We start from the raw sequence: 25,937 nt of genomic DNA, 5'->3' as shown, positions 1-25,937 counted from the left end.
AGTTCCCTCCCTGGCTTCTCCAAGATAGGGCTGAGAGAGATTCCTGCCGGCAACCTTGGAGAAGCCGCTGCCAGTCTGTGAAGACAATACTGAGCTAGATAGACCAATGGTCTGACTCAGTATATGGCAGTTTCCTATGTTCCTATGTTTTATTTATGTTGATTTTATTTGTCTCCTAGGATCTGGCTCAGGTTCGAAATGGAAAGGTCCAAAGCTAAATATAACAGGAACACAATATGCCATACAAGCAGGAGAAACTTTAACCATCATGTGCAGGTAATAGGTTGGGGTTGGGGTGTGTGTGTTTGTGTGTGTGTGTGAGAGAGAGAGAATGAATTTGGCATACAGTTAAAATACCCTTGCTCTAATTTGTTTTTTAATGCTGAAACTGGGAGTGGGGAGGGGCATTGTTGATAAGGTGAAAGTGGTAATTGTTTAATGGCTTTCTTTTTTCCTTTCTGTTGTTTCTTTGGAGAACAGTTTTAAAGGGATACCCAGAAATAGCCTGATGCAATAAAAGGAAGGATTTAGATTGGAGCTATATAATCATAGCCTAACATTATTATTATTATTTTTGCTTCCTTATCTGCATTTGCAGTGGGGAAGTGGTCCATTCCTGGTCTCTGCCTGAAGGTCTAAATAAGGACAGCAAACGGCTGAATATAATTCCATATACTTGTGGAAGGAACGGCAGACAGTTTTGTAGCAGCCTGACCTTGAACAGAGCTCAAGCAAATGACACAGGATATTATAGTTGCAAATATCCACTCTCAAGTTCTGTGAGAAAGAAGACCGTATCTACAATATATGTATTTATTAACGGTAAGATCCCAATTTTTAATGCTAAATTTCCATTGCAGCTAAAGGGAGGGGTGATACATATATGTGGGTGAGTCATAGACCATGTACTTCTTGTATAGTTGTACAGCGGAAGATTTTTCTGAGTCCCTGTGTGTTTGAAACATTAGGGCCAAAATAGACAGATTGTGGGAGATCCATAATTGAATAACCCAACTTTCTGGTTAATTTTTGATCAGCTGGTGGGGCAGGCTCTCTGCAGAGCAGTGGTGCTGGGAACAAAGTGTTTAACTCAAGGTGGTTCTCAAAATTTGGGTCCTCTGATGTTGCACTTCAACTCCCATAATCCCCAGCCACAATGGACTTTGGCCATTGAGGCTGGGGATTATGGGAGTTGAAGTCCAACATCTGGAGACTCGAGTTTGAGAACCCCTAGTTTAACTTTTTATCCTGTGCTGTTTCCCTTGTGTCACCCACTTCCCTTTAAGTTGCTGTTTGTCCTGCTGAGGGGAAAGTACAGGCATAGTACAATGGTGCAGTGGGGAAGTAACTTGCCTGGGGAACAAGAGGTTGCCGGTTCGAATCCCCTCTGGTATGTTTCCCAGACTACGGGAACACATATATTGGGCAGCAGCAATACAGGAAGATGCTGAAAGGCATAATCTCATATTGCACGGGAGATGGCAATGGTAAAACCCTCCTGTATTCTACCAAAGAAAACCACATGACTCTGTAACATGGACATGAAAACCACATGTCACCATTAATCGACACCGACTTGACAGCAAAACAACAACAGAAAACTGGATCATCTTTATCCAGTGCAGCTAAACTGCATAGGGAGATTGTAATCCCCTCCCTGAACACTATTGCTCTGATCAGAACCAGAGCCCCCCCACCACCACCACCCGCCACCACCATTGTAACTTTAAAGTTGTTAAAATAAATAAGATTGGGAGAGCCAACCATGGATCTAGCACATCATGTCTGTTCTGACCCTTAGAAACAAGGCACTGAGCAGTGCTCCAATAATGGGGGGAAAGGTATGTGAATGGAAACCATAAGAGCCCCTGGTGGCGCAGTGGTAAAACTGCCACCCTGTAACCAGAAGGTTGCAAGTTCAATCCTGACCAAGGGCTCAAGCTTGACTCAGCCTTCCATCCTTCCGAGGTCGGTAAAATGAGTACCCAGAATGTTGGGGGGCAATATGCTAAATCATTGTAAACCGCTTAGAGAGCTTCCAGCTATAGAGCGGTATATAAATGTAAGTGCTAAGTGCTATAAGCTCCACCGCCATTTCTGCAACTTTAGCCAAATCATGCCCTTTCCTGCAGCCTTTTAAAAACAGTAACTAAGATGGTTGTCACAAAAGGAATTAAACCACTAGACTTGGGATCTGATTCACTCATTTACTGCCTTCACAAGGGAGTATGTGTAAACAAGCCCCTCGCTGCTTCCATTAGCTTCCCAATGATGTGGACAGTCTCCTTATTTCTGGCACCCAGTACAGGCAGCAACAGCTAGAGAATGATTGTCCAGAATTTGTGGACCCTTCATTAAAACTGAGGTATATACTTGGTAGAATGTAAGAATGGTAAAACCTTGGAAAAAAACCTTGTTAAATTTGTTTAAAAATCTGTGTAGTAGTCTCATGTGTTATCAGGTATACTGCTGGTACAGATGGCATTTTGCAAAGTGTGAAGTATCCCTAAGGCTTGATGTGACTTAATAAGTTAAACAAACTAATGGGTTAAATGTCTCAGGTCACCATGTAAAGATACAGTCAATTCTGCTATAGTTCATCTTCCTAGAGTGTCCCATCCATTTTTAATCCAATATAAAACCTGTGAAGATTAGCCAAACTACTCAGGGTTGTATGAAATGCTGACTAGGATCATGAGGTGGATTTATTAAAAAAAATTAAAAAAAAATTAGTGGCTGGCATCCAGAATAATGGTGCACTTGTGGAAGGACCATTGCAGTTGTGCAAGAACATTCCATAGGCAAGTTCCACTATGTCAGGAGTTTCATTCTAGTTTGTGCTATCATAATGTTGTTGTGTTAGCTTAAAGACGTAGTGCAAGGATGTTGCACAAAGAAAGGAACATCTGTTTGAGACTAGTCCTTGTGCTTGTAGAAGATGTTGACAGGTTGCAGAACACTCATTGTACATCATTGTTGCTCGAGACTTTTCCTTATAATTGCTGCTTAAGACTCTTCCTTATAATTGTCCCACAACACTCGTTGCATAACACTGTTGCTTGAGACTGCTCTCTGTCTCATTGTTGCTCAAGACTATTCCTCAACACTGTTGTACAACACTAATTATACAGCCTTGTAGTGCAACCTTGTATATGTCCCAAAGGTCTCTCTTCCAACAGTTGTGGAACATCAGGGGTTCATGAAGCTCTGCAACCTTCTTCTGCAAGCATACCTGTGTTAATTGCATAAGCGTATCATTAAGATTGTCTGACACAGATTTAAATTGAACAACACCAGTGAATCATCCATTAGCTATATCTAAACGCCGACGGATATGATTTCCACCCCCTCTGTAAACCTGTCCTCTTATGAATGGAAATTATGCAGGTAGTTAGTATTTTGTCTTAGTTTTAATGGATTTAAATAGGTACAGATATCAAATGAAGCCTAGTAAAATAAAGTAATTCCTATTCTGCTTAATTCTATCCATGAGAATCAGAGCAAACAGAAAGATCCCCCGTTTGCTTCTTGAACATTTTGGTAAGCTTTTAGAAAAATGTATATATTAGGGATAGATTATATGTGACATGGGAGAGCTGTGGTTGAAATGTCTTCTTTAAAACTTGGAAAGAGCTGCAGGGAGCCTGTATTGCATTTGGGTAATGATGTTGGATGAGAGGGAGGTTAATGCTTTCCTCTGAATCATCACCCTGATATAAATTACCCTTGTGAAGTTGCTGTTAGCTCCACTGGTGGAAAAGGAAAGTACACAACTGGTTCCAAACTTTCAAAAGAGATTGAGAGATCTGATAATAGATCTTTGTCCATTTGTAGTTTAGCTACTATGGGGATGAAACACAATGAAAAATAAAAGTTAGCATATTATTTGCCAGCCTAAGAAAAAGCCAACAGGAAGTGAACAGAAAGATGCGGGGCATGTGGAATTTTGCATGCCTTATTTGAAAGGAAGTGGACCAGAAGTGTGTCTGTGAAATGATTAGAATATTGCATGAACATTATCTAACACTATCAAGTACAAATTCAGTAACATCCTTGCCACTATAATGTTGCTAGGTGTGTATTTTTTCAGACAAAAGGCATTAAATGCCATCCAATTGCAAACAAAAACCACTGGAATCTCAAAGAGCAATGTTATGGACTTTTAGGAATTGTATGTTTTAATATAAAATTAGTCAGAGTTTAAATCACATCCATGAATGTATTATACTGCTTGGGCCAGAGTCTTGATGACTAAGTCTGCATCGTTTCCCCACTGTCTTAGATGGAAACAGAATGATACAATCTTGTTCAGGGTTCCCAAAAGTGTGCTCAGAAGTATCTCTTTCCATAAGAGATAGTGTACGCTTTGGCTTCAGAATAATAGATAATGGTTGACAGCCTAACTAAATTTACTTGAAGAAGTTCCATTGAAATGAACAGGACAATGTGTTTTACTTCCTCGAGTAAATTTAGCCAGGATGTCAGCCACTGACTGTATGTTATAGGTGAACACGAACTCCACCCCCACCCCCCAATATATTTTGGGATATTCTTTCCTCTAACATACTGAGAAAACAAAAAGTTAATGAGTACCATAAAAGGTGGATTTTGACTTCCTATAACATAACAATCTGATGGAGAAAAAGGGAATATCAGGCAAAGTATTGATAATTCTATGATCCCCATCACACGTTGAGGTCATCTGGAGAGGTCCGTCTCCAGTTACCACCAGTATGTCTGGTGGCAACTTGGAGCTGGGCCTTCTCTGTAGCTACTTCTGGCCTATGGAATGCACTCCTGGCAGATATCTGCCATTTAGGCGTGCTGTTGGCCTTTAAGAGAGCCCTGAAAACTTGCTTGTTTGGCCTGGCCTTCCAAGGTTTTTAAATTGTTTTTTGGGTATTTTAATTGGTTTTAAATGGTTTTGAATTGTTTTTAAATTATTTTAATATTGTTTTAAGCAGTGTATTTTAGATGGCGTTCGTTTTATGTCTTTTTAAAATAGTGCACTGCCCAGAGCCTTTTGATGTGGTGGTATATAAATGTAATAAATAAATAACAAGATGGTAAAAAAGTAAATCTTCTCACCAGAGGGAATTGATGGAGAGTGCCCCATGCATCTTCTGTATGCTGATGGTCCATGAGCAATAATGATTTCTGGAAGCTGTGAACCTCAATAACAAGGGCGTCATTAGGGGATGGTCCATGGGGCATGGGTCCCCAATGAATTGCTCGGAGCCCCAATTTTCATCAGCCACCTCCCTCCTCCATGACCTCTTCCAGAAAGGAAGTGCAGCAGTGGAGACACCTGCACAGAGCATGGGAGAGAGCTCCTAGCCTCTCCTAGCTCTGCACTTTCATAGATGCTGTATTATATTATTAGAAACTTTAAAAAACATACATAATTATCAGGGGAAGCTATGATTAAGTTTAACTTTCAAAATGGGGCTGTGGGCTTGAGTCCCTTATCTTAAATACGTAGCATTGCCCCCGTTTTGAACTTTGAACTTCATCAGCAACCAACGGTCCCAGTCTCTCTAGGTCAAAGAACTTGCCATTACCTTACATTTCAGACCACCTACAAATGGTTTATAGTGGAATAGTCCCAGTGAAATCTATGGGCTTACTCCAGAATGAGTGACGAGGATTTTTGTGGTCTACACTAAATACAAAGTCACCAAATTTGTACTTAGTGTAGACCACAAACATGGCCTTTTTCCTTGGCGTTCCTTTTGGAAATCCATTTAGGAAAGTTCAGAGGGAGAAGTATGGAGGTTGCCTAGTGAGGTCAGATAAATGACAAGCAGCAGCTAGACATAAGAAGTCCTTATGGAGAAGTCATGAGGTTTACTTTTCCCTGCAGGCAAGAAGTGTCTAAATTTCCACATTCCTTCCCTGGCAACATAAGACTACGTAAGAGTTTAAAAACAAAAACACCAAATCTAGCACTCTAAAGTTGTCATTTGTTTAATGTAAACCAGTATGAATTTTTTATAATTTCAGCATAAATCTCAGTGGGTATATTTCTCGGTGGTGGAATAAACTTTATTTAGGGATGTGCAAATGGATTCAAAGTCAAATTGATTCAACTTGAATCTGGGTGATTCGAGCGATTCAAATTCAAATAGAAGCACCCCTTAAAATGGCGTTTTGATTCAAATTTGAAATGAATTTTCAAAATTTGATTCAAATTTGATTTGAGAGCCATTTGGCACATTATAAAAACCATCCAGGCCCCCTGACTCGTGGGTTTTTGTTGTTGCTGTTGTTTTAAGGCACCAAAACAGTCAAACTGATTCAAATTCAATTCAGATTTTTTTACCGATTTTGAAATGAATTTTTGAAATTCAATTCAAATTCAAAATGAATTGAAAAATTCATTTTGTGAACATCTCTATTTAGTATAACTGTAATAAGGAACACATCTTCCTCCTGTGCTCTGGATCCAGACAGTATGTTCATAATGTGAAACACGTCTCTTCATTTTATTCATTGTGACTGAGCGCCAAACTTGACTGCATCAGCAGTCACATGACTAGTTCAGCACATGACAATGCAGCTGAAAGTCAGCATGGGCTGACTAAAAGCAACAACAACAACAAAAAGATAGTTGCCCTCAAAGAAGGCATCAGCTAGGCTCAGAGAGAAACCAATATGGGGAGACCAGAATATTGTTAAAAAATTATTTCTGCTAAACTACCATTCCCTGCAAAATAATCCATTTGAAATTAATATTGTGACTGCTCTTGGATTGTTTCCTGTGGTGGAAGGGATGTTGTGTTAGATAGTTTCTCATGGATCACAGAGGTGTCTCTTTCCCATGTTTTAGCAGCCTACATGAAAACGAAATATTTACAAACATAGAAGCTTCTTGGTAATAAAGCAAGCCACCTTTTCTTGGCTTTTAAAAACTCTGCACCTCCTTTAATTAGGATGATCTAGAAAATGAACCTGATAGCAAAAAAGAACAGATTTACAAAACCCTTTAGTTCACGAAGGGCAAACTATTTTTTAAAAAAGCAATTAACTGAAGAAAAACATATTTGTGTATGTTTTGGGTCTTATGGATAAAACTACTCTTGAAAGGATTGGTCTTGAAGATTCCAGGTTTTCTAAGCCATAACCTTGTGATCAGTGTATGATCCTGACTCCTCCTGTGCTCTGTCAGCTTCTGGTTCAGATTCAGACACTGGACAACAAGTGTGTTGCAGAATGGCAAGTTCAGGGCCACACCCCCACCCAATCCTACCGGTGCAACTCCATCTGCCTGCTGCTGTTGCTCCCACTTAGCCTTCCCTGTGTTTACTTTTTCTCCCTTGCTTGCCCCATGCCCCAGCCACCTGACTCACCACTCTGCCCCCTGGGCTAGAAGCCCAGTGCTGATTGCTGCCCTTTCCCCCCATCACTGGCCTCTTCAGTGGTACGTTCCATTCTCCTTCACCAGCCTCTTGCTGCCACTGCTGCTCCAACTCACTCACTCTCTCTCTCCACCAAATATGTCCATTTTGAGAGGGCACAAGGTGGACAAGTTTGGAGGGTGGAAGGAAGAAAAGAGATAGAGAGGAATAGCATAGTGGTGGAAGCTAAACGAGAAAAGAAGAGAAACCTCAAATGCCTCTGGGATGAACTTTATTATTAGCCTAATGCATTTTGGCAAGGTCTTTATCAAGGACTCTTGTTCCAATATCTCTCAGTAGTCAAAAGAGGCTAAGAAAATATATCTACTGTTCCTTGCCATTAGAGTTCAGCTACAAGGAACCGTAGATGTCTTTTCTTAATCTCTTCGGACTACTACTGAGAGACATTGGAACAAGAGCCCTTGATAAAGGCCTTGTTGAAATGTGTTGGGTCAGCAATAAAGTTCATGCCAGCCAGAGGCATTTCTCCTCTTTTCTCATTTGGCTTGGTGCTTCTCCCTTTCCTTTTCTACAGTAATGGTAGCAAAAGGAGACTGGCTGATGAAAATGAATGCCCAGTTGCCTATACAGCAGCTGCATGCTATAACCAGCTGGAGGACAGTGTGTGCCACCAAAGAAGCCAGCAAGGGGAAGTAGGGCAGTGATCAGCTTTCAGCCCAGGAGGCAGGGCAGTGAGTTGGGTGGCTGGTGCGGGTGGGACCAACCATCTAGTTTAGTATTGTCTATTGTTACATAAAAGCAGCACTTTTATGTGTGAGGCAGAGGTCACACAGAGAAGCCTCTCTGTGTCTCCTCTGTTCCAATGGAAAAAACATGTTTGTCACCACTAGCAATAGGTTGACTGGCCAGAGGAGAGAGAACAAAAAAGCAAGCAAAGGATAATAATAGAATCCTACAATTCAACTTCAGTTAAACATTATTTAGAGACATTCACATTCTTGAACATGGAGCGATGTTTTCTGTTACACAGGACTAAACCCCATAAACGTGAAAAAAGTATCCTTAGGTAGTTGCTGTATTTCTTATTTCCATTTTTTAAAGATGGAAGCTAGAGTAAAATCCAAGAAAAGCCCCCTATGCTAATGATAAAAACATTTTTTGCAATAGAAACATAATGCATATTCATTTTAATCAAAAGTAAGCATACGGATTACAGAAGCAATGCAACTCCCCAGTGATGTCAATAAGAGCACTGCATAGACTAATGTACCCCGAAGCTTTTGATGAGGGCTGTGACAATCAGATTCCGGGAACCTGAAAATAAGTCACTCATTAACTGTAGCGCAATAAATTCTACCTATCCACCCGAACTCTGCCTGCTTATTTTCCCCTATTATTTTTATTTCCTGTTTCCCCCAATTCAGTGTCAGTTTGTTCCTTCCTCTCTCTTTGCGTGATTGCATACTACATGCTACCTGGAAAAGTGGAGGAGCAACCTGTAAGGTTTAGAGGTAAACATCTGTAATAAAAAGAGAGAAAATTAATAGATTTTAAAAGAGCACTCCAGACAAGCTAAAATGGGATTCTCTGGATGGCTGTTTGTGTCTAAATGTATACAGGTGAACCTTGCCATTCGCAGAGCCAACATCCACAGTTTTGCATATCCTCAGTCGGATAACTGACACCCGACCTCATCATACATGGGGAAAACTGTCAAAAGGGGGTTAATTCCACATATTGGCGGGTTCAGGGTCATTTCTGGCCGCCATTTTGAGGAGAGGTACCATTTTGTGCCTCATTTTCATAAACAAAACAAAAGCTGTGATTTTTCACAGCAAAAAGCCAAATTTGGGACTTTGGGGGGGGGGCACTGCTGGAGACCTGGAGACCTGTGGAGCACGGTAGGGCACTCCTCCCCTTTTTAGGGCTCGTTTTTGCCATTTCTCCAAGTTTCTGGAACCTCCAGGAACCTAATCCCCTGAATCCCACATTTCCATTTTCCACCCTTATAGCAGAGAACGGAACCCCTGCAGATACCGTGGTTCTCCTGTAATTGTAATTCAGAATGGGAAGGAAAAACTCACTTCTGAATGTATACAGTTATTGGTTTGTTGGAGGAAAACATTACTATTCAATAGCCTTTGACTGTCACCTTAGTGTGTGACTGGTGGCACGAATATATATCCGTTAAAGCCATAATGTTCTTCACATTTCGTACCAGTTTCCTGTCACTCTTTTAAAAAGAACTGCAAGACTCAAGATGACCCCCACTAGAACATTATTGGCATCAGCCAGTGGTGACACTGTGTCTGCAGACACTACCGTGAATCTTTAGGGCAGCTCTTCCTCATACTTATATTGGCCTGCAGGTTATGCATACAGGAAACTGCTCTGCAAAGTTTGCTGGTTTTGAAAAATAGCTTTTTATTTTGTGACAAGGATGAATGAATCTTAAGGGAATATTAAAAAGTAACATTGCACGGGAGATATGAAGAGCTGGTGACCCTCTCTTATATCTGCAATGCCTGCCAAAATTTTTCTTTTTTCTTTTACAGTAGTGCAGGCAGGATAATGTTTGGTCTTTCCTTGGATCATATTGCAAAGGAAATGTTAGGTTGTCTTGATACTTAGCCAATTTTTTGTTCTTTTTCCCCCTTAAAAAAACAAAAAAAAACCTTACCTCCCTGGCAGTCAATAGAGCTACAAAATAATTAGCATTTTCCAACCAATGTGCCATCTTTTTGGGTTCTAATACATTTCTTTGTAGGATAGTTTCATTTTATCAGATGTGACCTCTTTGAGCTTCTTGTGCAAAGCACCCCTCTTGCTTTTGGTGGGTAAATTAAGAAAAGCACTGTCAATATTCCAAAAAAATATTCCAACAAAATTTCCCTGTTCACTGTTAATATTCCAACAAAATTTCCCTTCCTCATAAAAAAAAATTCCCTTGTTTATCTTCCACTTAAAGCACATGATTTAGGCAGTGTGCACTATGTGAAAGTAGTCCTATTGAAATTAATGGGACTTGCTTCCAGAAGTGCAGTTAGACATTTTAAAACCTGGGGCAGTGTGATATAGTTCTCAGGCCCTTTCCTCCTTACCCCACTTCTGTCAGCAAGCAATTGGCAGAGTGGGAAGTTTCAGAGACTGGTTAAAGTCTAAGGCGTTCTCACAGCGCAGATCAGCTGTAAGGGATTGTCTGACTAATTTATTGTGGTTCAGAATCATTTTGCTCAGATTTGCAGATCATTCAAATATGGCTTGAGGAGTAGCAAATGAAACTGTGTCTTCTGGCCTGGCAAACCATCCAGACAAGCCATTTCTAACTAGCCCACATGCTTATGGGGCAAACTAGATATGATGCTGGCATGACCCAACCAGTGTACCCTCTAATTTTTTGCATCTCTGTGCAGAATGCGTTTGGTTCTGGACAGCAGTATCAAGACAATGTGTGTGCACGTGCATTCAAAATGGAGTCTTCCTGATTCAACTTGAGTGGGATCGAAAATTAACTGAGCAGACATAAAAAAACTTGTGAGCATGCACTTATGTGCTTGCTTTAGAGGGAACACTGGACTCAATATGGCTTGTGCTGGATCCCTATAAAGCAGGGATAGGAACAATTTAAAGTGCAGTAGGGAAGAGTGCAAGGGGTTGGTAAACATGTTGCTCATCCAAGCTTTTCTGTCTGAAACGGTTTCTTCTCAGTTTCACCCTGCAAGAGTTACTTCTGGTCTTAGAGTCTCACCAAGTGAAAAACAACTCAGAGAAGTGCTTTTGAGGGGAGAGGTGCAGGCAGGAAAAGGTTCAGCACCACCCTCCCATCAGTTTCAGCATTTTCTCACAAGTGGCTGAGATATTTTTCAACCTGATGGTGGCCACCGTGTTTTCCCCCAAAGTCCCCTGAGAACTATGCTATTTCATGGTGAAGCATAACTTAATAAGGCCTTTATGGGGGGAAATTCATGGCAGGAGGCAGTTACTGAGAAGAACTTCAGACTACCACTGCTGTCACCGAAGAGGTGGTTGGTAGTTTTTTTTAAAAGGATAGAAGGACAGCAGCCTGCCCCGACACATTCTCAGAACTTCTCTATCCCACCCACAACATCATTCCCCCTCTTTTGGCTTCACTTAATTTTGCCTGCCAAGCCAAGTTCAAGGCTGAAAATCTGCAATAAGAAAGTTCAGCTCAGTACTATTTTAAACAGGCACCTGATTATCTCTTTCTTAAGCAGAATGGCTTTTTAAAATATAAATATATATATATATATATATGTATTTTTGTATTTCTGGTATATATTACTGAAGCTGCAATGACTTTTTACATAGCTCTAAGACAAGAGCTTTATTTGCCACATACATTAAGGAAACCCGTAGTTGCTGGCTGCTGAAAAAAATTGACTTGTAGAAAAATATCCTATGTCAATGTTAAGATATGAGTCAAAATTTAACATATAGTTAAACATACTTAGGGCAGTTGATTTCACTGGGCTTAAGTGCAGTTAAATGTCCAGAGTTGTGTCCATTTATTATGTCCTTGATTGCATTTGCTTAGCATTTTCTCTGATCACTTACTGCAATTTAATTTGCTATGATTATTCTTGTGCAGATACACACAGCCCATTTATAAAGCTGCACAGAGATCTACCAGAAATGATACGCATGGTTGATGGACAAGAGCTTATCATCCCATGCAGAGTTACAGCACCAGATATCCCTGTTACACTTAAAAAGGTACGTGGATATAACTTTCACTTCCAGAAAGTTTCATTGCATGCTATCTTTACAATGTTGATGCAATTCTATAATAGCTGACATTAGGGGTGTGCGGAACCGGTTCGAATTGAACCGGCCTGGTTTGACTGGTTCAAACTCAAACTAAACCAGGCTAAAAAAAGGTGGCCAGTCCTAGTTCGAACCAAGCCCGGTCCTATGGACTGATATGACCCAGTTCGCCAGTTCAAGGGGCTATGCTTGGGGGAAGCAAAAGGGTGAGAGGATTCTTTAAGTCCTCTAAGGACAGCCAATGGAGTGGCAAGAAGGCAGCATGCTACTGCTGCCAGTGGCTCCTCTAAACCCCGGCACACACACACACACAGCAGTGCGGCCCGCTTCCAGCCTCCTTGCTTACACGGAGGCCATTCGTGTGACCTCCATGTATGTGCATGAAGGCTATTTGTGTGGTCACACAAAATTGTGGGCTGCGCTGCTGGGGGGGCCACTGGAGTTTAGAGGAGGTGCTGGCGCCACCTGTAAGGTACGCTCTCACCACCACCCTGGCCACCCTTAGCAGACTTTTAAAGGATTATCTCTCCCCTTTGCTTGAAAAGGGGAATCCTCACTGGATTCCCCGTTACAAGTATAGCCCCTCGGACCATTGAACTGGTTCAATTGAATGGACTAAACCGATGGCAGGTTCTAGCAAACCAGTTTGTGAACTGGTGGTTTGATTCAAATTTGAACTGGACTGCAACAGTGGTTCCATGCACATGTTACAGACCAGGCCTGATTGGTATACCAAATATGCTCATTAGCTAGTATACAAAATCAGGTCTGGCTTCAAGTTCTTTTATATGGTGACCCATGTTGGATCTGGGCGCAAGGAAGAAAGGAGATGCAAACCACTCAAACAGGATTCAATGGGCTTTATTGAATATAAAAGGCTTAGCAACAATCTAGCCAAGCAGAAAGCAGAATACTCTATTAATATTAGCAACAGCATTTAAATGGAACATTCTAGCCATCACCAATATTCCACCCAGTGTTCCTAACTAAATATGTATGTGCACTTAAATCTTCCTAGAACCTAGTAGAGTTTTAGATACAGGCAGAAAAGACGGGGAGGGAGAAGGAAGTCTGGGGACTGACATGGTTTTGGGGTAATTAGTAGAGGAAAGGGGGGAAAGAGAAGGGAGTGGGGAAAAAGATGAAGGGAATGCCCAAGGCTTTTAGCATATTACCAGGATCCGAGGCTGGAGAGAGACGAATCACTTCAGCTGAAGCAGTGAGGCGCTGGCGGAGACAGGAGTTGTGCAGTTGCTTCAGGTCATAGCTGAGAGCTCCATGGCTGGGGAGCCTTGGCTTCTCACTGTGCAGTGAGAGTCATAGCCTCTGAGCACGGGCAGAGTTCCTGCTTAGCCCCACGGCTGGGCAGCCAACCCTGGGCAAGCGTGTGAGCAGCATTGCTGTAGGCAAAGATTGCTGAGCTCTCTGTCTCAAAAAGCCCCATTCTTTATAGTGTATTTTCTCTTTGATCTATACAAATCTCATCTTTTCCTGGGTTCCCCAGAAGGGGTGACAAAGCTGTTACTTTCAGGACAATGTCTTTTAATCACTCGGGATATTGGCCAGTTCAGAGAATTCTGAATCTCATCTTCTGAAATCTGTGCACTCAGGAAGGTTGGGGGGAAGCAAGTGTTAGTGGAAAGACTAAATCTACAGGTGTTCTCCCAGGATGGAATTTCTATAGACAGCAACTGAGTAATCCCCCTTGGGGCATGGCAGAGCCAATCATTGACAATGATTAGCATAGATTTCTTCCACAGACATTATCTGATAGTGAGTTACATTTTAGCATATTGATTAGCTCAAGCCCAGCCTTTGTGTTATCTTAAGTATCCAGTTCACAATGCAATGCTGTTCCTCCTGCTCCCAGAGCAGTTGACCTGGGTGCCAGAGTTCAGGCATCATTTCATTTCTTGATATAAAATGAGGTCAGACACAGGCCTCCATTTCTGAGTTGGTACCTCTGGTTCTGATATGTTATAGACCGTTCATAACACACACTCCAGCTGACATGCTGCCCAGCCTAACAAGGGCAGAACAAGAGTTCCGTCCTCCCAAGACGCGATTAAACTAGCAATGCACGAAGCTTGCTTTGGAGCGCTGAGCAAGCAGACAAGGAGAGGGAAGTGATTTTCGTTTCTCTCTCCTTCCTGCAAAAACCCTTTTTGTGTCCAGGAAAAAGTCCATGAGGGCTGCATAGCATGATCAAAATGTGGGGATAATGAATGAGTGTATGTGGGTATGACAACAAATTGCACAGAGAGAGACTCAGCCTACATGTATACAGTTTGGGTCTTCATGAAGAGCCCATCAACGCATGTAGTTTGAGAGGCAGGGCTCTCAAATGCTCAGATTCATTGCTTGCTGATGGTTCTCTGAATAAGTGACTGAGAGTCAGTTATCACAAAGTGGCCACATTCCTGTGGTGACTGCCAGCCATTTGTGCATGGTGGTTGCCACACAGATTGGGAGATTTTCTCCAAGTCACCTCTTGTTCCTCAATTGCTTAATTGTCATGAAAAGAAATCAACATATGCACAATGCTGCTTGTACCATAATAAAGAACTCTCTTCACTGGAGTTGTGCATTTTATGAAAAGCTGGCAAACCAAGCTTTCTGGAATGTCCAGTGAGCCTTAATTAAAGCAAAAAGATGATTTCCCCACATCTTGACCTCTGAAGCTGGAAGAACAGCATAGAGCCATTAGGTCTGTATCCTGTGTTGACAGGAAGCTAGGCAATGGGTCTTCATTCATGTTTTGCACACCAGTGTGGAGCTGTCTCAGATAGGGTAGGGTGGGGAGCCAAGGAGGAGGATGGAAACAACACAACAACCTTCCAATTAAAGGGATAGTCTATTTGCTTCCAAATAATCTAACTGAATTTGGATACAGAGTGCACTTCTGCTGTGTGAGTGCTGGGATAGGACAGCCTAGTGCAAATGCACTATGAATGTGGGTTCTTACTGCACTAAAAAGAAGCAAGTTAACCTGAAGTCTGGTTTCACCTTTTCCCCTATTAGCTTTCTGCTGAGATTACTACAATTCATAGTATCTGCTGCCTCCATTTCACTCTCCTAAACAAGTATGCATCACTTCTCCTTTCCTCTTTCACAGTCCCTACAGTCAGTCCTGATGGGAGCCACCAGCCTGGATATAGCACAGATAGATTAAAAAATCTATCTATTAAAAAATCTATCTCGGAAGAATACATGAGCTTGAAAACTTGCAACACATAGCCATCAGTCTGGATCTATAATTAGATCCAAAGTGATTTTGCTCACCAAGTTCAGATTGCTTCTAGAGGCATGTCTAAGAAATTATATGCATCCAATAGTATTCTTCATCAAGTCTGTGGAGCCCTACAATATGGGACTGTGAATGCACAGAGCCGAGCATGGGACTTTTAAAAACTGTCTGACAAAAGATTTTCTATCATGATGTTCTGTCTACCATGTTCTAATAGTAGGGCAAACACCTTTGTTTTATTCCGACCACCTCAAAAGTAACAGCAACTAGAATATTTTCCCCATGACGTATAAGCCAAGAACTTTCTCTGCTTGTTCTGCTCCCCCCCACTTTCCTTTTTGTTGGATTGATATACCCACATCCCCCCGCCACAAAGGTTTTTCTTCTCATTTTGTCAAGTTTTTTTGCATAGCCCACTTGTACCCAAATGACACTTGTTGAAAATGGCACTTGTTTAAAACAAATGGCAATTTATTTTAAACAAACAAAAAGGCATTTAGAAGCTACCTTAGCTGTGGTGGCAAGGCTCTTACCTCTCATGGGCACAACCCCTGCTTAATCTGTTTAGAAGGGTATTGATTTGCTGTTTTTTGAAAAGCCACATGACACCTCCTTCAAGTGAGGAGTGGAAATTCCTCAGATACCAAAAGTAGCTTGAGAGCTGGCATTAGGGATGTGGGACTGGTGTGTGTGTGTGTGTGTGTGTGTGTGTGTGTGTGTGTGTGTGTGTGTGTGTTTTAATGAATTCCAACCTCTGTCTCTGGATTATGACCTTAGTTTTGTTTTTGCTCTTGTGCCTACTAAGAATGGCTGAATTAGAAAACTTGCAACACTATAAACTAAGGAAAGGTCCAATACATTATACTGACCTACTGTTTTATCTACATAACTAGTTCAGTTAATAATGATGGACACTAGCTAAAAAGAGAACATTAAGTGTGCTTATTGACTTCAGCTGGACTCAGTCTCAACTTCCATTGGATTGCACACATTATAATTCAAGGGGAATAAAAAGAGGTACATGGGCACATGTACTACATGTTAATTTCATATGATTCTTTATTCCTTTTACATCAACCATGGGAGCTAAGCTAGCACAAAATGAATACATCCTTCTCTCTCTATAGCCATCCATAACTTTAGACTTCATAGTAGACCGAATCTCCGGTACCAGCAGATTATGTATGCTGCTTATTGTCTGTGTCTGTATATGTAGTGATGAACCAGTTAAGGGAACGATCAGGGAAATGTTTATATCTGGCAGCACTAACCACAACAGAATCCTTAGAATTTAAGACACTAATAAATGTCTGCCAACGGGCAATAAAATAAGACAATATTTGTATATATAGGGCACACTCCTCCCATTATTTCAATGGTTATAATGGTTTCTTAGCAAATGCAGTAAAGATAAGGACATATATTCTGCTGTGTCACTGTGGTGTTAGCTGTGATTGTTGCTCATTCTATTAAAATTCTTTTCTGTCTGACGACATGGCATAGAATGAAGGGAGGTAGCTTCATTTGCAGCTCTGAGCTTGCAATACATGATCACTGTGCAGGAAAAAGTGAGGTTGTCTGAAACCCCTGCTCTCTCAGATTTCTAGATTTTGTGGGATTGTTTTTGTATGTTACTTTACCAGTTGTAGTTTGCTGCCACATTCTCCTCCCCTAGCAGATGGGTATGATTTCCTTCTTAGTCTGGTTGAAACCAGTTATTTTTGTTGGGTTAAGCTGTGCAATGCCTTATTCTACTGGGATAAAGGAGTTTGTTCACTGCTTGGGACTCTCCTACTTTCTGGCTTTGGGGAAGACCTATCAAGAGATGAGCTCACCCAGTGAGTATTGCTCAATAGACCCATGTGAAGAAGAATATTAGTGCAGAAGAAGTGTTTGATTGCAGGAGAAGTATGTAAATCCGAAGCTCAGGCTCAAAGAAGGAAAAGGAATCTAACAGGGATTCAGTAATTGAGATGTGTGAATCAATTTGGGTACAATATGATTTGTACCCAAATCTGGCTGATTTGGGTGATTTGTAGACAGAACAAATCGCGTTTGTGCTCAATTGCCCAGATTTGGGTACAAAACAAATCGCTGTATATACGGACCCCAAAAATTCAGAGAGTCAGACCTCCATTTTGTGGCCAAAGTGGGTTGAGTGGTTGTGCCCAATGGGTGGAAGCTACCACCCAAATTTGAAAGAAAATGGGCAAAAGGGTGATTTTAAAAAAATGAAGTTGCCGCGTCTTTAAACTTTTTCCCATAGGGAATAATGGGGATTTCAGCCCAATTTGCCCAATTTCTTTGAAATTGGGTGGTAGCTTCCACCCATTGGGCACTATCACCCACCTAATTCTTTTGCCCTCCAAAAGCCCATTTTTGCCCCGAATTGATTCATATTTGGAAAATTCAGGTACAAATAGAATCTGGAGTGATCTGGAGTAGATCAGGTACAAATCGAATTGCAGGGAGATTCAGACCCAAAACAAATTGGGGGTGATTTGATTCAGGTAAAAATCAAATTTAAAAAATGATTCATGCACATCCCTATTCATTAAGACTAATACCCGAAAAGACCGGAAGGGAAGAAAGTGGAACAGGTGGAGAATAATGTGAAGCTTGTTACTTGCTTAGAATGGCTTGCCTTCAACTGTAGGAAGTGCCTCAACCATTCATTTGTAGGCAAAAATGATGGAATATGGTGTGCATATTCCATACTATTATGGAATATGATGTGCATATTAATGGAAGGAAAATAACCGTTCATTACCATGTCCTCTGATCAGAGTATATATGCCACCAGAAAGACAGTAGCATGGCATTCAAACATGGGAAGTCCTATTATATTTTGGAAATGCATGCAGTTTTTGAATTAATCCTTTCTCATGGTATGAGGCAAAAGTGTTACTAGAAACTCCCTGAATAATATATTCTTATTGTGCTTTAATAATGTACTTTAAATGGGTATTTTAGAGCTTTAAAGTTCCTTTTATAAATTAGCCATTCATTCACTTATGGAAAGTGAACACCGAGCAATAAAAACTAATGTATTATTTTCCATTCTAGATTCCAGGAGAAATCTTCAATCCTGATGGGAAGACAATAATTTGGGATAGTACAAAGGGCTTTGTAATACCAAATGCAACATACAAGTTCATAGGCCTTTTCAGCTGCGAGACAGTTATGGATGGGCATGAGTACAGCACTAAATACCTGACATACAGGCTGAGTAAGTGTCTTTTGGTTCCGCAATTTACTCATTTCATGAATAGTTTGACCCTATGACTAACTTTTCTTTTTTGGTGCACTATGTAGCCAATGAAATCCTTAGTGTTCAGTTAAATGCTTCAAGACCAGTCAAGTTACTAAAAGGAGGCAGCCTCATTCTCAACTGCACTGTTACTGCAGCCTGGAACACAAGAGTGCGGATGACATGGAGTTATCCTGGCGAGGTGGGTATTCTCACCCTTTTCTATAAAAGAGCATTCCATGAATACACATTTTAAATAGGCATTTTGGCTAGATGAGTTCCCCATATTTTACATTCCATTGTGGTCACTCTTGTTTGTTGAATCATTTTAGTTTTTCAGTCTATTGCTTCATTGAATGAGAAAGCTTTTACACAATGAACTTGCCTAGATTTCATAATTATGAGTAAACCAAATGTCAGCCATGGAAATGTCTTCGATTTGGTACTAATTACCCAATGTCAGCTAAGAACACTCTTTTGTAGCAAACCCTTTTCTGAAGTGACATTCAGACTCCCAACTCAGTATTCGAGAAGACACTACAATTCATTTCCTCAAGACCTCAACTGCTATGTTATTTTAACAACACATGTTAACGTATTTAACAGCAAACATTGCCTTCAATATCTTTTCTTTTCCAAGACTGGAGCATCTTTAAGGATAGTTATCATTTGTTAAACATCCGTCAAGAATTCAAGCTAGTTTTGCTGAACTTTTTCATAGGTGAAAGGGAAAGATGTGGTCCTCAAGCTTCCCACATCAATTTGATTTATGTGCTAGACAGGGGTGGAGCCATCATTGGGCGAACAGGTTCAAAGAACCCAGGCCGCCACCAATCAGGGGCCGCGAGCATGGCCTCAGACACACACACCCCCACCTGACATCAGACGCAGGGGCATTATTTTGGTTCCAAATGGGGCTGCGTGGGCCTATTTGGAGCCAAAAATGGCCTGCGCTGCATTGGCAGCGCAGCCAGAGTGACTCTCCTTGCCTTAAAGGCAGGGAGAGCCGCTCCTGCTCTTGCTGCCAGTGCAGTGGGGCCGATCGATCTCCCTCCGAAATGGGGCCATGTGGACCCGTTTAGGAGAGAGATCGGCCCGCGCTGCATTGGCAACACTGCTGGAATGGCTCGCCCTATCTTTAAGGCAGAAAGAGTCACTCTGGCCCCCGCTGCCCAACGCAGCGCAGGCCGATCTCCCTTCCAAATGGGGCTGTGCAGCCCTGTTTGGGAGGGAGACCACGTCACCCATATCTGATGTCAGATGTGGTGGTGTGCGTCTGATGCCAGATGCGGGGGTGGGGCTAGGGAGCCACGGCGGTGGCTGAACACGGCCTGCCACCAGCCTCCCTAGACTCCTGCTGCTAGAAGATTCAAACCATGATAATTTACTAGACCATTGGGGCTACTCAGACTGATAGTTATGATTTAATTACAGGAGAATGATCCATACACTATTTTGTAGCCTAACTGTTGCTTTTTCTATTCAAATTTTCCCCCACATTGAATAAAGTAATTCAGAATTTGATGAGACACATTGTTGATGAAACAACAAGGATTTGATAGTACATTTCACCTCGTCAACAGACATGAGATTTTTATTTAAACAATTTACACTGACTTTCATCAGTGTTGATGTTTAGGTATAGATAGTGTAACACTATCTACAACACTAACTTCTAATTTACAATACTAACTTCCAGCAATCCTGGTCCCATAGAATTCTGCATAGAGATGACCATTCAAGAGAGCTGACATGAAAATCTTTGCATCAGAGGAAGAAAGCAGTTCATTTGCTCAGGCTGCTGGGATCAGCTGCCATTGACACTGGTTCCACTGGTTCCTCTTAATGCCCTGGTTCCTCTGTGGCATAATCACAAAGGTGGGGTTTTGGGGATGTCAAGTTGTGTGACAATCCATCACACTTCACTTCACCTCACAGATTGCTGATTGGCTCAAGAAGTGTTGTTGTTTTAAATCAAGGCTAATCTAGCTCAAAGAGCTAAAATGGCAGAAGGCATTATGGGATGTATACACAAGATGACTAGTTTTCTCCTAACACCCTTTTGCCATCTTGTCATGATCACAGTCGGGACTGATAAAAGGGTGTTGCTTTCTCACCCTCTTGATGCATGTTTATGGGTGAAGTGAGAATGTTTATGGGTGAAGTGTGAGCATGGAACCAAGAGCTAGTATGTATTCCACATTAATTAACCTCTATCTAGCAGAACTATTGCTACTTTGATGAGGATGAGATGGCATCCTTAAAGGCATCATATGATATTGTCAATTAATTTATTATTATTTCTAGAGTTGAGGTGAGGGGACTATTTGGATTTTCCCAGTGTTTGACCAAGTTCTGATTCCCAGAGTACAAGAATGTGATCCTGTGCGTATCATATTAGAATATGTGTGTCACTGCTCTGTATCCTCATCTCATTTTATACTCTCAAAAAATCTTGGTTGAGAGAGAATAACCAACCCCTACAATTGAGCTTAATAACTGAGTCAAGATTTAAATCCGTGATTCTCAAACTTGGGTCCTCAGGTGTTATTGGACTTCAACTCTCATAATCCCCAACCAAAGGCCACTGAGGCTGGGGATTATGGGAGTTGAAGTCCAATAACACCTGAGGACCAAAGTTTGAGAATCCCTGATTTAAATAGTCACAACCAAACAACACCTTGACATCAGCACCCTGTGACATCATAATAGCTCTTGTTAATAGCATTAACCATTTACTGTGGTCTTTTTGACCTTTATAGCATTGTGGGCCCCTTTTAGTAACGCTGCTTCTCAATCAGTTGTTTGTGTGGTCTTCTGAATAGTAGTTAAGCAATCCTCTTGTATTTGTATAACACTCAAAACAATGGGACTTTCTAATCTTCAGCTTGGACCTTAATGGCTGCATAAACCACAAATGGTAATTGCTGGTAGTAATAGATTTTTCTTCCTTGTCAATATTTTTCTCCTGTCCAGACAAACAAAAGAGGCATCATAACTCCAAGCATTAAACAAAGGAATAATGAACCCAATGTATTCTACAGTATTCTTGTTGTTGATAAAGTACATGATATTGATAAAGGGCAGTACATTTGTAATGTGAAGAGTGGCCCATCTGTGAGATCAGTTAATGCAACAGTCCATATTTATGGTAAGAAATACAACAAGTGTACAAAATGTCTAAATAATCAAATTCCAAAGGAAAAGACTGTGAGGGAATGGTCTATAAGTACACTGCAAGCCCTTTGGTCCAAACAACACAGACATGGTTGTGTCTCTAGTTGATTCTTCTTTTTGAAGCTTAAAAACAGTGGGGGTGGGGTTGGCTTGGAGCAGTGGCTCTCGGGGGAGGAAGGGGCTGTTTAACTCTTTCTCCTGTCCCTGTGCCATTTTCTCAATTGGAACCCATTCCCTCCCCACAAGCTGCTGCTATTCCTGCTGGAGAGAGAAAAGACAAGTACCTGTATCATGTCTGCATTTCCCTCCCCCCTACAAAGTTAATAGAAGATCTGAGAGAAATCTTGTGGGGGTGGGGAGCTAAACATCTTCTCCCCTAGCAGGGCATCAGAGACAGCTTTGATTAGAGAAGGACTACTGGAAAACTTAGACTTGTGCCAGAGTGCCAAGAAAATTGTGACTTGGCCATTATGTGTGTGTGTGTGTGTTTTGCTTTATACTCCAGGACTCCCTTCTACAAACTGGAAATTTGCTCTGGATATAATAAATAGCCTCTCTGTTCTGAGTAGTGAACTGCCGCATACAAACATTTCACCATATGGTCCTAGCTAGCACATAATGTGATTTGAACTGGCCTCCACATTATATAATTCTCAGTCTCAGGATTTGCAGTTTCAGGATCTGAAGTGAAATTACTCTCTTCCTTAATTCCACCTGGAATAAACCACTCCTGTTGTCGCGCGTTTTTCTCTCCAGCCTTCAGTGGCTGACATCCTGACTGGTGAAGCAGGCGTGCTCTGAAGGACTGTGAGGACACACTGGAATCCAACACGTGACTCCCCCAGTCCCCCTGCATGTACGCTGTTGCTCCAAAGCTTTTCGAGCTCTCTATGCTCTGGAAGGGCTCTGGAAGATCAGAAACACGCTGCTGAGGATTAGCAATGTGTTTCCATTCCTGCTGAGTGCTTCCACTGCTGGCACATCTCCTGAGTTCATTAGTGAGGATGTCAGTCAGTGAATCCACCCATAGCTTCTATTTCATAAGTACTAGTGGATGGCATAACCTTAAGAACAGCCCTGCTGGATCAAGTCCAAGGTCCAGATGAGAATCCTGTTTCCCATTAGATTACTTATTTGTTTACTAGATAGATAGACTGACTGACTGCCACAAACTTCCATCTCTGGGCGGTTTACAAAAACATAAAACAAATTAAGACAAAAATGAAAACCTTTAAACAATTAAAAACCCACAGTTAAGTTAAAAAGCTGGTGTGAAAAAATGAGTCTTTAAGGACTTCTAAAACATTTTCAGAGATGTGGAGGCTCTTAGTTCAGCAGGGAGTGCATTCCAAAGTCTTCAGGCAGCAACAGAGAAGGCCCATCCCTGTGTAGCCACCAGACAAGCTGGTGACAATTGCAGACGAACCTCTTCGGATGATCTCAATGGGTGGTGTGGCTCATGGCGAAGAAGACAATCTCTTAAATATCCTGGGTCAGCGCTGTTTAGGGATTTATAGGTTATAACCAGCACCTATAAACATTGCCTGGAAACCTATTGGTAGCCAGTGTAGTTCTTTTAGTATAGGAGTATTATAGTGTCTCTGAGATGACCCAGGGACCATCCTAGCTGCTTCATTCCAGTAGCGGAGGAAGCCAGCTGGCAGCCTGTGTTCCTCCCACCAGTGACGCCCCGTGCATTGCAAATGCAGGAGGCATAGCTTCGCTCAAAAATGGGGTCACGCAGATGGATGCAGGGGGAATGGCTTTGCTCGTAAATGAGGCCATGTGCCCCCTTTTGGGGAGCAAATACCAGCGAACGTAGCACTGGCTGGTATTTGCTCTCAAATGGGGAATGCAGCAACCATTTGTAAATGAAGCCACGCCCCCTGCATCTGATGTCAGATGTGGGGGGCTTGGCTGGGGTGCCAGGCACGGCCCCTGATTGGCAGTGGCCTGGGTTCTTTGAACCCGTTCACTCAATGGTTGCTCTGCCCGTGCTGCATTCTGTACCAACTGTTCCCAGGTGCCTCTGGGAAGCCCACAGGCAAGAGATCAAGACATGCCCCTTCTGTTGCTGTTGTTCCCCTGCAACTGGTATTTAGAGGCACCCTGCCTTGAAGTATGCAAGTAGCATTTAGCCATCATGACTAGTAGACGTTGATAGACCTGTCTTTCACTTATGCATTGTATTGCTTATGTTATGTATTTATCCGTGATCAGAGCCACTAGCTTAAAATACCTCATTTAATATTTTAAGATAAAGCATTCATCACTTTGAAACATCGAAGAAAAAATGACCTGGATGTTATATCTGGCAAGAGGTCCTATCGACTTTCTATGAAAGTGAAAGCATTTCCCGCACCAGAGGTTGTATGGTAGGATTACAGTTCCTTCTACATAGAAAAAGAAGCTGCTTATTTGAATATATGTTTGCTCAGGATTAAATATTTCGCTTGAAAGTAACAGCCCAATAAAGATGTCCTGAAAAGCTGAATAAAGATGTCCTGAAATGGAAATTGAAGGAATTATTGATTTGTTGTTATGCATATGTCACTATGTTAGGGTATGCAACAATGCAAAATGGTTTTATTTCTTTAAATGCAATTTTGTATTTAGAAGTAGTTTTAATCATGTTTATTTCAGGAGTAAGTCCTGTAGTAGGATATGCTTACATGTTTAGGACTAGCTTCAGCACCCATCATATGTGCCTTTGTGAAATAAATGTATACTTATTCAGATGCTAATAAATATTACCTCTCAGGGATACACAGTGTGGGTTCCCACAACTGCCTGTAAGTACTAGCAAGTTGGCATGAGAGGAACCAGAGATAGTGGGGAGTGTGTGCCCCCATCAGGCAAGACACCTGAACCTGCCCAAATCCAGTTCCTGATGCTGGTTACTCAATTCCGCTTTAGTTTTAACTGATTTTGGCAAGCTGGTGTCAAATACTGGTTACAGAGATTGGTTTCAAGTTGGTGAAAACTAAAGTGGGTAAGCACTGGACTTGGGCGGGTTCAGATAACATGCCCCGCGGGAGTGCACAGAATGAGGGAGATAATGAAGAAAATAGGGAGGGCTAGAGCTGGGAGCCCTCAGGTTCTTTGAGTCCACCCACTTAATTATATCAACACCCCGACCTATCCTGTTTCCCACAATGATTAGGCAGGTGCTTTTGGGGAGTCCACAGAACAGCATGATGACAACAGCCCTTCCTAGCTATTTGCCTTCTCTCCCTTGAATATGTAACATCTGATGCAACTCTGGAATTATATTTGTTGAAGGGACAGTTGCAGCATTTGCAAAGCAGTATGATGAAATCTAGCTGCACTGAAGTATTAAACTGACAGCATGTTGGAATCGTTTGGCATTCAGTTTAAGCATTTGGGTTGCACCATAACATTGTGTCTTTTGCTGACGACACATCCAGTGAACTAAATGTGTAATATATGTAATGCACAATTACGGAGAGTATTGTCACATCAGAAATGCAGAACTATATAAGCATCAGGTTTTTTTTAAGCATAAACACTTCAAATGCTTTAAAAGAGCTGTAGGGTTTTTTAAATGTAGGTATTTAAGACAAAACGTGGATTCTTCTGTTTTATATATTCAGGTTTGGACTTCACTACAAAACCTAGACAAAGCTCATTGTCTTTCTAAACGATATACAGGGATGGAGGTTGGGGACAAGAGAATGGTGCTGTCTGTGGCATCCGTTGCCTGAGCTTCAAATTACTTTATAGTGACACCAGATTGTGTGGTGTTACCTAGTTTCTCTGAGCCCAGAGTGCTGGCTGGAAAACAGAAGCTAATTTGGATTGCAGTTCAATTAATGTAACAAAAACATAGAATGAAATCTTTGATTTCAGTGGCTTGTATCAATCTATTGATTATCGTGAGATATTGCAAACTTTAATCTATCTGCAAACAAAAGGTTTCCCATTCATAGAGAACAACTCATGTAAGGCTAATTAAAAGACTGAAATTCATGAGATGTCTTAAAATATTAATATTATCAAATCCATTTGGTATTTTAATAATATGGTTTAATTTTTCTGTGCTATTCTGTGCAAACCAGCTTACTCTGTTTCTAGCAGTTTACTATACTATTTTTTAGCC

At 41.5% G+C, this 25,937-nt stretch overlaps 1 protein-coding gene across 12 annotated transcripts in view; it reads left to right on the top strand.

Moving 5' to 3' along the window:
* FLT1 (fms related receptor tyrosine kinase 1) overlaps nt 1-25,937 on the top strand; it is a 232,178-nt gene that overhangs the window by 83,092 nt on the left and 123,149 nt on the right. For all 12 annotated transcript variants that reach the window (XR_008318780.1, XM_053305539.1, XM_053305540.1 and 9 more), the window contains 7 exons: nt 180-276; nt 599-822; nt 11,968-12,092; nt 18,457-18,619; nt 18,706-18,842; nt 21,617-21,791; nt 24,075-24,192. Coding sequence is in view for 11 of the 12 variants with exons in the window: in XM_053305535.1 (XP_053161510.1) it covers nt 180-276; nt 599-822; nt 11,968-12,092; nt 18,457-18,619; nt 18,706-18,842; nt 21,617-21,791; nt 24,075-24,192 (1,039 nt within the window). In the remaining variant the exon portion in view is untranslated. The remainder of the gene's footprint in view (nt 1-179; nt 277-598; nt 823-11,967; nt 12,093-18,456; nt 18,620-18,705; nt 18,843-21,616; nt 21,792-24,074; nt 24,193-25,937) is intronic.

Source organism: Hemicordylus capensis, chromosome 3 (assembly GCF_027244095.1).
Source record: "Hemicordylus capensis ecotype Gifberg chromosome 3, rHemCap1.1.pri, whole genome shotgun sequence".
NCBI classification, from domain to species: Eukaryota; Metazoa; Chordata; class Lepidosauria; order Squamata; family Cordylidae; genus Hemicordylus; species Hemicordylus capensis.
This window is presented reverse-complemented; position numbering and strand designations above follow the sequence as displayed.